The 12128-nt window shown below is 34.7% G+C and overlaps 1 protein-coding gene across 5 annotated transcripts in view; it reads right to left on the reverse strand.

Annotated features, from left to right (window-relative positions):
* PPP1R12A (protein phosphatase 1 regulatory subunit 12A) overlaps positions 1–12128 on the reverse strand; it is a 159754-nt gene that overhangs the window by 53463 nt on the left and 94163 nt on the right. For all 5 annotated transcript variants that reach the window (XM_061125149.1, XM_061125130.1, XM_061125159.1 and 2 more), the window contains exons 4-8: positions 10072–10231; positions 5204–5348; positions 3810–3884; positions 2687–2775; positions 2363–2520 (exon numbers count right to left, since the gene is read on the reverse strand). In XM_061125149.1, coding sequence (XP_060981132.1) covers positions 2363–2520; positions 2687–2775; positions 3810–3884; positions 5204–5348; positions 10072–10231 — 627 coding nt within the window. The remainder of the gene's footprint in view (positions 1–2362; positions 2521–2686; positions 2776–3809; positions 3885–5203; positions 5349–10071; positions 10232–12128) is intronic.

The raw sequence follows: 12128 nt of genomic DNA on the forward strand, positions 1-12128 counted from the left end.
CCACTAGGGAAGCCCAGTGAGTTGTATAGAAGGGATCAACTAAGAAAAAATTAGGTAACAAAATCTCTGAGATATCTGGACTTTCAGTTCTTGAACTCTTCTATATGAGCTGGGAGATCTGCGTGCTAGTCTTGGTGTACATGTGCATGTAGCTTGATTTGTAAGGATATATTTTACTAGAGGACAGAAGAACCTACTATGCTGCACTCTATGAGGTCAAAAAGAGTCAGACTTGACTTAGGCTGAACAAGAACAAGATTTCACTAGAGACCAGGGGCCAAAGCATATCTCACAGAGAGGAGATTAACTATGTAAAAATAACTCAAATACTTGTATTTGAGTCAGTTTAAATTTCAATGGTGTCATTTTATCTTTCAAATGAACTGAACAAATTTAACTGAAGTATTATTAAACATGTACATTAATATTTAAATGAGTAACTTTAATTTTATTCAATATATGAAAATTAATATTTATTACAGAGTAATTATTATATAGTATCCATGTAAAGCAGGTATTATTACCCTGATTTCACAGAGAAATCAGATTAAATAACTTACATCCACAATTACATGCATGAATCAGTTCATGTTCTTGAACACTGTTACGTGCTGATTTTCATATAATTTGCTTTCACAATTAGAAATGTTTTAATTAGCATGTTATACAAATAAATTTTAATAGTCAATGACTACCTGTTGTTCTACTTCCAATTTTACTTATACTACTGTGTCATCAAGGCAAAAGATATGCTGACTTACCTGACCAGCAATGTTGACAGCAATAAATAAATTCATAACATATAACCTGGCAACAAAGCTAGTCTGTACCTAGTTGGCAGTATCTTGGTTTTAATGGGAAATAGAATTAACAATATGTTCCTTGACATGTTTATTTAGTAAACTTTAACTTCTCACATTTTCTTAGAGAAAATATTTTGCTGAGTGAGTAAAAATAGTCTGATTCAAAACTGCTGTTGTTGAGTCCATAGGAAACAGGGGGAGTTTAAGGGACTCTAGGGCTCCTTTGTGTTTATCACTTGATCACTAAATTAGTCCTGAGATTATGATGACAGTTTTGCATTGATAAAAATCTTAATGGAAATGAAATACTATTTCTGGTAAATATGTTAAAGTGCCAAAATTCCAGGTTACACAACTCAAAGATGGCAATACTGGAATCTCCAACTCTTCAGAAGTTTTGAGTGATTAGGTGGTAAAGAATAAAAGCAATTCAGTGAACAAAATTTATAAAAATGTGAGCCAGAGGAAAAAAATGCAGAAACTGTACCCTTGATAATAAAGAGGATTTAAATTGTTATAGTAAAACAATCTGACAGCACCTGTGAAAAATGAAAATATGACTCAATGATCCAACTTTTCAGTATATATGTTAGAGAACCTCTTGGACATATATACAGGGAGATAATTATAAAATGACTGCTCCAGGACTGATTACAATAAAACATTGGGAATTAGGCTAATTTTTTATCAAAAAGGAAGTCAATGTATTTAATGAATATTATACAGCAACTGAAGGGATAGATTACATATGAAAAGATACAGATAGAAACAAAACTTTTAAGTAAAAAAAGCAAGCTGCATAACGATTTCTAGGGTACAAAATAAAAACACAAAACAACCTTATAATGACTATATATTATTTTTGAATGTAAGATAAGAGTATGACAATGGATTAGGAGATTCAGGAAAAAACTCATGATAGTGATTTGGGAAAGAAATGAAAGAGAAGTAGACTAGGGTGATGATTAAAGAAGACAACAGTTTTAATTTTATTAAAAGAAAATTTAAAACAAATACAGCTAAAAGTCAATAGCTATTTTGTTTTGGTAGTCTGAGTATGAATGTTTATTATATTTTTCTGTATCTTTAAAATTTCTCAAAACAAAATAAATTTCCCCACACGTCTACAGGAAAAAGTCTTGGGACTCCGTCCCAACTTTCTAAAACTTATTACTCAGGAAATATTTGGGAGCCAGCTTCCTGTATTTGGGTCTCAGAAAGCAGCAGGAACATTCTTGAATTGCTGGGAACCCATCTAACCCTATCTGTACCACCCAAAAGGAGTCTTAGAAACCTCTTCATCTTCTTCAAACTTAAAAATATAGGTCAGTAAAACACAGAGGTGATCAAGAGCATCCAGGTAATTAGAGAATGATAAAATCACAACTATACTTAAAATCCCAACACTCCTGAAACGTAATTTACAGGCTTGTTGCTGGCTTGGCAGGTATCTTAAATAGCATGTCAGTCTGAAAGGTTTCAAAATTAAATTCTGACCTCATCTTACTTTACACTTCCTCAAAATTTCACTGAAAATCCTTTTATCCTTCACATTTTACCTGTTTCAGCTTCTGATTCTGAGTCATCTTCCTCCTCTTCTTCACTAGAGCAACTAGATTCATCTTTCTTTCCTTCTTCTTCATCATCAACCTTTTCTTGTTCCAGAGATTCAATACGGGATGCATTTTTCTCAGGCTCAATAATCAATGTCTCTTTGCTGTAAAAGGAAAAAAAGCCTTAAAATAATGATAAAAACAAAAGGTCAAAATATAATATAAATGTATTAATTTTTCTCAGAACCACAAAATCTAATAATCATATCTGTGGCTATCATGCCAACTCATTTAAAAAAATAACAAAATCTACTTTAATATTTTACTTACTTTTTAAAGGTCTTCTGTGACTGATTATTATCCATATTAGCTGTTGATTCAATTAGTGGAGATTTCTTTTCCCGTTTTTCACTATGGAGCTTTATAAAAGTTACACAAAGAAAAACAAGAACACTATTAAAATAATATTAATCAGCAAAATACAGAATTTAAAATAGCAACAAAGTAGGTTCCCAAACACTAAAAGAAAACAAAACAGACAGAACAAAGATTTAAATTTTACCTAAAAAGAAAAGGGCTTGGATAAAGAATAAAAAAGAACTAGACAGTTAAAAATCTCCACAAAGGAAACTTCTCTGGTGGTCCCATGGTTAAGATTCCACCCTTCTGTACAGAAGGCACAGGTTCAGTTCCTGGTCAAGGAACTAAGATATGCTATGCAGCCAAAAAAAAAAAAAAGGTGGGGGGGTGCTCCACAAAGGATTAAGTTGGATTTTTTTTTAAAGATCCCTCCAACTTTAGTTTACTGAAAAAGCCAGAGTCCATTAATCATTTAGGATGTCTGATAATACTTAAACAACTGCTTCCTAGTTATGTAACTGTTTGCTTTTCTAGGGTATGCTATTTTTGAAATCTGAGATTTTATAGTCTCCACCTTCTAAGCAAACTTCCTTATGAAATCAAAAAAACATTACTGAGAACATACACATTATACAGGGCTTCCCCGGTGGCTCAGTAGGTAAAAAATCCACCTACAATGCAGGAGAAGGGGGTTCAATCCCTAGGTTGGGAAGCTCCCCTGGAGGAGGGCATGGCAACCCACTCCAGTATTCTTGCCTGGAGAATCCCCGTGGACAGAGGATCCTGGCAGGCTACAGTCCATGGGGTCTCAGAATTGGACACAAATTAGCAACTGAGCACACATGCACACACATTATCTAAGTATTCCTTTGGGAAGGGGAGGCTAGAGAAATGGGGGAAAAAACAACACAAAAGGCTAAAAAAATACCACCACTACTCCTTTATTCTCATTTACTGTCATTTAATTTGTTTACTGAGAATAACTTAAAACCAAACAGTACAAAATATTATAAGAACATCTTTTCAACTGTCTGAAATCGTTATATGGGAATTCACCAATAGAGACAATTTTTAGATAAGTCATCAAACGTACCAGATTTTGTTTCTTTTGCAAATCTTCTAGATATCCTAAAATGTCTTCATCTGCTACATCAAAGGCTGTCTGGCCCTACACAGAAAACAAAGGGTTGATGATGATAAAAAGTTGTCAATAAATAATGCCCTCAGTGATTCTCCGTAATTCTACAGAAAGAATAAGGTAAATTTTTTTTTATAGTAGGTACAAAACATGGTACAAATGACTTGAAGTAGATAAATGAAAAATCCATGTGAGGAAGAAGCAACTGATATACATCCCCTTACTTATTTTGGTAACAGCTTTATTGATCTATAGTTCACATACAAGTCAACTATTTAAAGTATGCAATCTAATGGTTTTTAGTATATCCACAAGTTTTACAACCATCACCACAACCAGTTTTAGAACATTTTCATCATCCTCAAAATAAATGACATACCCACTGCCATCTCCTCGCCATTCCTCCTTGCTTGCCCAGTCTAAGACAACCACTAACGTACTTGCTGTTACTGTAGATTCTTGTTACTATACTTATTCTGGACATTTCATACCAAAGGAATCCTACAGTATATAGTCCTTTGCGATTGGTTTCCTTTACTTTTCATACTGTTTTCAAGGTTCTTCCATGTTGCAGCAAGTATCTATTTCATTCTTTTTGTAATTGCTGAATAATATTTCATTGTATGGTACACCACAGTTTGATAATTTATTCACTGGCTGATGGACTTCTGCATCTGCCTTTGCTTTTCTGGTATATAATGAATAACACTGCTACGAACATTTGTATACAAGTTTTTGTATGGACATCTGTTTTAATTTTTTTGGGTGTAACAGCTACAAGCAGAATTACTGGGTCATGTAGTAACTCCAAGTTTGCCTTTTTGAAATCTTATTTCTATTTTACCACCATAAAAATTAATTAAATTCTTACTAGAGTAATCAATATATGCATTTCAAATATACTTAAAAGTTCAGCTAGTCACAGGTATGACTTAGTTTCAAAAATCAGTACAGGTGAACATCTGTCAATCTGTTTTTATTCACAGTGGAAAAGACAATTTTAAAGAGCTGGTGGCCAAAAATAGTAAGAATTTTTCCTGTTGCCAGCTTAGTCTTTATAATAATCCTACTGGTACAAGTTTCCAGAACACCAGAAAATTCATTGCTTAGAATATATTCTACCTTATACATTTGCAAAATTTTCTTAATTTATGAGTTTTTAAATATAAAATCAATGGAAGCACCTAAATCACCTCATAAGTAGCTGGAAAAGACTTAATAATAAAAATGAATAAACAATTGACAATTACGAAAAACACAATTATATAATTTATAGTCTCATAATATTTTAAAGAATAAAACTGTATGTTTAAAAGTTAAAATATTTAAGGTACATTTAAAAGGCTTACCACTTTGTTGACCATCTCCATATCACACAGATTATCCACTAAAATCCGACATGCTTCTTCTTTACCCCAATGAGCTGCAGCATGAAGAGGTGTCCAGCCATCATAATCTTTAATATTAACATCATAGCCTGCCTGTATTAAAAGTCTAAACAAATTACAGTGAATTAGATAATCATTAAAATCTAGAAATAAGTGAACATAATCAACAGCTATATACCATGCACTTAAACATAAATTTGCAATATATTTCTTTTCATAGTTCAAAATTTCTCCTCCCCTCAACAAATTAACTAGGGCAAAAGAAAGTAATTCTCAGAAAACACTGGAATAGAGAATCTTGAGTTACTGCCATAATAATGAATTCAGTTTTAATTAATTCCTCATAATTATTCCTCTTACTGACTGTGTCTTATGGTTCGGTATGACACTGATTCTTATTAAGATGTTTCTAACTGAAATTTTCACAGGGAAGTCTATAATTTTTCAAAACTACTAGATCAATTTGTATGTTAAACTGATTTATTGTAGGAAATGGCTTCCATATGATATATCATCTCAGGCTGAACACGTTCTCAAAATACGGGATCAAAAAAATTTGTAGTGTTATTGTTGCTTTGCAGTAAAGGAACTGGTTTGTGCAAGTTTTCATGAACCTTTATGGTCTAGCACTGGAAATTTTCACAGGAAAATGACAATCTGTTAGAAACAAAACAAAGCAGGACAAATGTTCTGAGGGGTTGAGTCTACTTTCTGTAGCAGTAGAAAGCAAATACTCTAATCATCAACAAAGCTAGAAAACAGGAATACACTTTAATACAATGCAAAAAGTTGCATAAATGTTAGTATGCCCTTCTAACTATATATCGACATCAACCTTTATTTAGAAATTAAGCTCATAAGAGATCAAAGAATGGGTCTATAAATTGCACACAGCACAGCCCCACACACAAAGGCGAACACTAAATACCTCATAACTCAAATCTGGTTAACCTTTACCTTACTTTCCAAGATGTTGACCTTGAGAAGGGCTTCTTTTTACCTACAGGAGGTGGTAGTGATAGCTAACATATCATCGTTTATTTATGTTTAAGAACTGATTTCCCTATTTCCTAACAATATCTAAAGAAGATGTTTCTATTTATGGCTCCATAGTGGAACCATCTTAAGAACTTCTTTAAAAAAAAAAAAAGATTCCCCAGCTCCACCCCAGTTCCACTGAATTAATCAGTCTTTTGGGAGATGGGCCCTGTCAATCTGTATTTTTTAATAAGTCCTCCATATGACCTCACATCACTGCCTGTTTCTGATTGCAGATCAACATTTAAGAGCCACTGATCTAAAAAACAGGATAGAAGATGTAAGTCTGAAGCTTTAAGTTAAAAAAATATGGGTACTAAAACATACATCATCAGATATTAACAGGGAAAAATAAAAATATATCCACCATTAGGAAATATGAACTATAATAATGTTAAATATCCTGAGTGGTATTCTAAGTACTGGGGAGTCTGTGGAGAGAAAGGTAGAAACATTCCCCCCTCCCCCCTTCCAAACATAAGGCTCTCTATATGCCAGGCCATGCAAGGATACTCCAAAAATAGAAGATGGTACTTATTATACTCAAGGAACTTCTAATGGAGGACAAAAGTCAAGTAAAACGACAATCAAGCCTCACAGACAGGTTCTATGGTGAAGCTGCCTTAGAAGTACAGAGCTGAAAATCCTAAAAGTCAGCTGAAAGGGGCTGTGTGTGTTTGCAGGAAGGGAATAAAGGGGGAGATAGCAAGATCCGAAATGGATCTCTTCTATTTATTTTTGATTTCATATTTTCTTTCCTAAGTAATATACGCCCAAGTTTCAAAAATAAAAAATAAATGACTATATAGGAAAGTCACTTTCCCATTGCTGACCTTTAGCCAACCAGCTTCAACTCCCCATAGATAATCATACTACTATTTTTTATTAGATCCTTATAGAGATATTTTAGGCATATATAAACAGATAACAACTTAAAAAATAAACATAAATGAGGCATAGTTCTATTCTTGGCTTGACACTTAACACATCCTATTGCTGCTTTCATATATGAAGTAGTGTTTTAATCATTATAGAGTATTCTAGTGAAAGGATGTATCATAATCTAGGCAATCATTATCCTACTCCAATTGTAAACAATGCTGCTAGCACATACCTTATTTCCTAAGGGAGAGTAAGAATATCTGTAAAAAAAATTCCCAGAGGTAATGCTGCTAAACCAAAGGATAACTGTCACTTTGATAAAATTTGCTCAATAGTCCTTTTTAGTTCTACCAATAATGTGAGAGTGCCTTTTCCCAACTTTGCCGACACTGTGCCAAGTATTTTGATCTTTGCCAGCACAGTAGATGGAAAATGATGATTCATTGCAGCTTTATCTGCAATTATTATGAATGAGGCTGAGCTTTTTTTCCCATAGACTGAAGAGCCTTGAACTGAGTCAAAGGATCAAAAGCAATTTAATTCCAAATTGAAGAGATGGTGAATGAAGGTTTCTAGATAGAAATCAGAGTATGCATTAAGACATCATGACAGAACTTAAAGAGGATATATATAGTTGGACTCATGCACGCCTGAGGATCAGTGGTAGCAGCTTAGCTTGAAAGAGAAACCAATGGCCAGATGACTAATGGTCTTATGTGCTAGGCTGAAGAGTTTAAAATTCATCACAATTTCTGCTAAGAATCTTAACAAAGGACGTTAAGAGCCTGGATAACTGAATTACAAACACCACTTGGAAGCAGTCTAGAAATCCACTTAACAGGGCAATCCAGTACTCATATATATGTTCACAGAAACAAGATTTTAAGAAATAAAATTATCTTCACCATATGTAATACTCTTTGATATTCTGAATTCTTTTCTTTTAAATGCTATTTGCAATTCACTAAGTTCATTTCATGACCCACACTAATGGGCCTTGAAAGTTTGGAAAAGTTTTGTACTAGAGAGAAACAGATGAGACAAGGAAACTAATTAAGAGTTAAATGTACCATTCTAGGAGAAGGCTTAAGTTCCTCAAGTGAGTAGAGATTGAAATAGGAGGAAATCTGGAATAACAGACCCACTTAAACTTCTTCACTGTTTTTACTGAAGAGGGGGAATAAGGAGGATGGATTTATATTAGAGGCCCAGGTGGAACAAATGCAACATAAAGGATGCAGGAGATTTTGCTGAGGGCCAGTCTTATTAGCTTTCACATACACATAACAAAAGTTATGCAATGAATTCTTTTTTTTATATAGTTGCCAACACCTTTGCATTGCATAAGGAAAAACCAAAACACAAATTTATTGTGACATATAGGAGCTTTTCCTAAGGATATTTGTTGGTCAATAAGTAAGTCCCCTACATACGAATCTTTAAGTTTCGAACTTTCAAAGATGTGAACATGTACTCACACGCCCAATCACAGAAGTCAGTTCACGTGTCTGGCACAGACTACCATGTGTGTGCACCCACTACAGCGGCTGCGCTCCTGAGGACTTCACCACCCAACACTGCATATAATACAGCAGCACAGTGCCTTTATTTCAAGCCGAGGACTCCAGAAGCGAGCGTAAAAGCAGCACTGAGGTACCTGGTACTGCTAAGAAGTACCAAGCAATAACAATGGAACAAAAGCAACAGCAATTAGAGTGGAGTGCGGTGAAAAGATGGAACTGGAGGCCCAGAGAAAGGACGAAGAGAGACAAGAGGAACAAGTTAACGGAAGCACCGAAGCGATTCACGACACAGGAAATGGCAAGGGGAGTTTCTTCATCTGAGGAGGCACGGGTAGCTTTTGAGTCACAGGCCCCGAATGTTAACAGGACAGGAAGGTTGCAGCAGCTGTTCAGAATGCCATCCAGTGCTACCGTGTGATCTACGAGGAGAGAAAAAGAGCTACTACCCAGACAACACTGGGTCCTTTTTTCAAGAGGGTAGATGGAACTGAATCCAGCAAGCAGAACCTGGGCCGTCAACGTCAAACACGAGTGACGCTGCAGCCTGTCCTCTGCCTCCTGCTGCTGCTGACCCTTCAGCTCTACCATCTCCTACCACTGCTCCCTCCTCAGGTCAGCAACTTCCTGTCTGCTCACTCAGTGCCCGCCCTGAATGCCAGCTACTGTGTTGTAGTACTATACTTTTCAAGTATACTGTACTTTTCAAGGTACTGTACTGTAAGATTAAACACATTTTATTTCTTGTTCATCTTTATGTATTATTTATGTGAAAAGTATCATAAATCTATTAAGTACAGTACTAGATTGTGTTAGTTGGGTACCTGGGCTAACTCTATTGGACTTACAAATTGGTGTTATGAACGCACTCTTGGAACAGAACTTGTTCATATATAGGGGACTTACTGTATAGTCTAAGTTGCTTATGGTTTAATATTATGCTAATAGCACTCTGAATTCCAGTGCTCACATAGTGAAAATCTTAAAAAGAAAAAAGAAAAAAAATCAGACAAATTTTATGTAAGTAAATAATCAGTACAAATCACGCTCTCAGAATTTGATTGTATTATACACAACATTGTTCTTAGTTTCCGTATCCAGAGCTCACCTATCTGGGAACCTCAAAGTGACTCTTAATAATTTACCAGACCAGAAGGTAATGGTTGTCTGACACTTAAATTTTACTGATCAGAAAACTGTAATGGAAAAAAACAACAGGAGAATAATAAAAATTTGAGAATGAAAGAACTTCAGAAACAAAACAATAACATTGAACATTCAAGTAATTTTCAAAAACTGTTTCAAAATAATGTTAGCAGGTATCTTAAAAAAGGAAAAATGAAATAAAGAAAACAAAGTAGAAAAACAACTGTGAGAAGCAATACTTACTTTAAAACTTCTGTATAGCCCTTGGCGGCTGCAACGTGAAGTGCTGTACCTCCAGATTTTGCATGCCGGACATCATTTATATGACCACTATTTAACCACTGTCTGGCATCTCTAAGCATTATTCGTTCCTCTTCTTTTCGAGCTGCTTCTATATCAACCCCTGATATGATAAAAATAACTTTTTATTTTTTTCTCTATAGAAAATGTTTTTGTTCGGAAATAAAATTATCTAAATCATTTTAAGTGAAAATTAAAAGTGGTATTATATTTTTGAAAACTGGGCTGCTTAGAACATGCTGGTTAAAGAAATGAGGGAATACTGTAGATATTTTATTAGCATCTTTTGTTGACTATTTAATTTTTGTCCTTACAATATTTTTTTGGCTTTTTTTAAAACCTTTTCTGCTTATTCCTTTTGTTTTTGAATATTTGAACATTCCCCAAGGTATATCTTCCTTTGGTCTAAAGAACAGATTTTTTTTTTTAAACACACTCATATATATTTAAGTCTCAATTTTCTATCCTCCTGCTTTGACTAGTTCTCTGAACTCTAGCCTAGTAGGTATAAATGTTTATTGAACACCAACTTGGAGGTCCTGTCTTCATGTAAAATTTAATAGGCCTTAAGACAGACTATTTTTTTTTTTACCAACACAGTACACTGTTCATACCATTAGTATCAGTTTTATAATTTTAATAATAAGTTATACAGATGTTTATTCATTTAAAAGCCTGAAGCACTGTGCTAGGTTGAGGTGATTAGAGGAGGGGAACTCAGAATGGAATAGAACCTTCAAAGAGCTCAACATTCTAAGAAAAAAGCTAAAAGAGAAAAGCTGATCCTGAAATTCTTCAGTAATCTCATGTTATCTTATGTTTTCAAATGCTATTTAAAAAACAGCACACACCATATCATTTACACTCTAGAAGATCGTAAGTTGTAAGATTTTTTAAAAAGGTGAAGATACTGCCTTTTTATCTTCTATCCCCATCATCTGGATGGGTACCTGATATAAAGTAAAAAGGATCAGTAAATGTTTACTAAATGAATACTGTTTAGTTGCTAAGTCGTGTCCGATTCTTTTGCAACCCCAAGGACTGCAGTCTATCAGGCTCCTCTGTCCATGGGATTCTCCAGGCAAGAATAATGGAGTGGGTTGCCAGTTCCTTCTCCCGGGGATCTTCCTGATCCAGGTTTTGAATCAGAGTCGCCTGCATTGGCAGGAGGGTATTTCTTTACGCTAAGCCACCAGGGAAGCCTTAGGTTCCAACACTTGCCCAGAAACCTGGAGGTCATCCTTAATCCCTCCCCTTACCTTATTTCCAGCCCTCATCCAATTAGTCGGCAGATTTTGAGTTGCCACCTCCTAGAATGTCTTTTAATGGCTCCTTATGCTATTTTAATTCATGTCTTATGTCTCACACTTTGATGACTACAGCTGGCCCTTAATTCATTCACCTCAGTCCCTTCTGAGTCATTCCCCATATGATCACAAGACTGGTTTTTCTATATCAAAATATGATCATCTCACTTTTCTGTAAAAACCTGTCAATGACTGCTAAGCTCCTATAAGACAAAGCTCAAGCTCTTGTGTAGCATACAAAGACATTTATGAATTGGTCTCAAGGCACCTTTAGTCTCTAGCCTTCCTCCTCTATCACAACCCAGTATTCTAACCATCTAGGATCTTCACATAGGTCAAGTACACCGTCCTATTGTGCAAGCTGTTATCCTCCACCTGGAATGTATCCTTATCTTGCTTGCTTTATTTATTCAAGACACAACTGAACTGTTGAACTGAAGCTCAATCTTAAAAAAGCAGGCAAAAACGGAAAAGTATTTTTAAAATCCCAAGATTACAGAAATACCAGCTAAAGTCATCTTGAAACTAGAGATCTTATTACTACACATGAAAGAAACTCACAATAACTTTCCAAACTGACTTGATAAAACAATTATATATACAATATATAACAAATAAAACCCATTATCTTTATTTACAAAGCATCACCATTTCTATAAAAAAGCAATTTTATAATTATAAATTTCCTATCAA

Source organism: Dama dama, chromosome 3, assembly GCF_033118175.1.
Source record: "Dama dama isolate Ldn47 chromosome 3, ASM3311817v1, whole genome shotgun sequence".
NCBI lineage: Eukaryota > Metazoa > Chordata > Mammalia > Artiodactyla > Cervidae > Dama > Dama dama.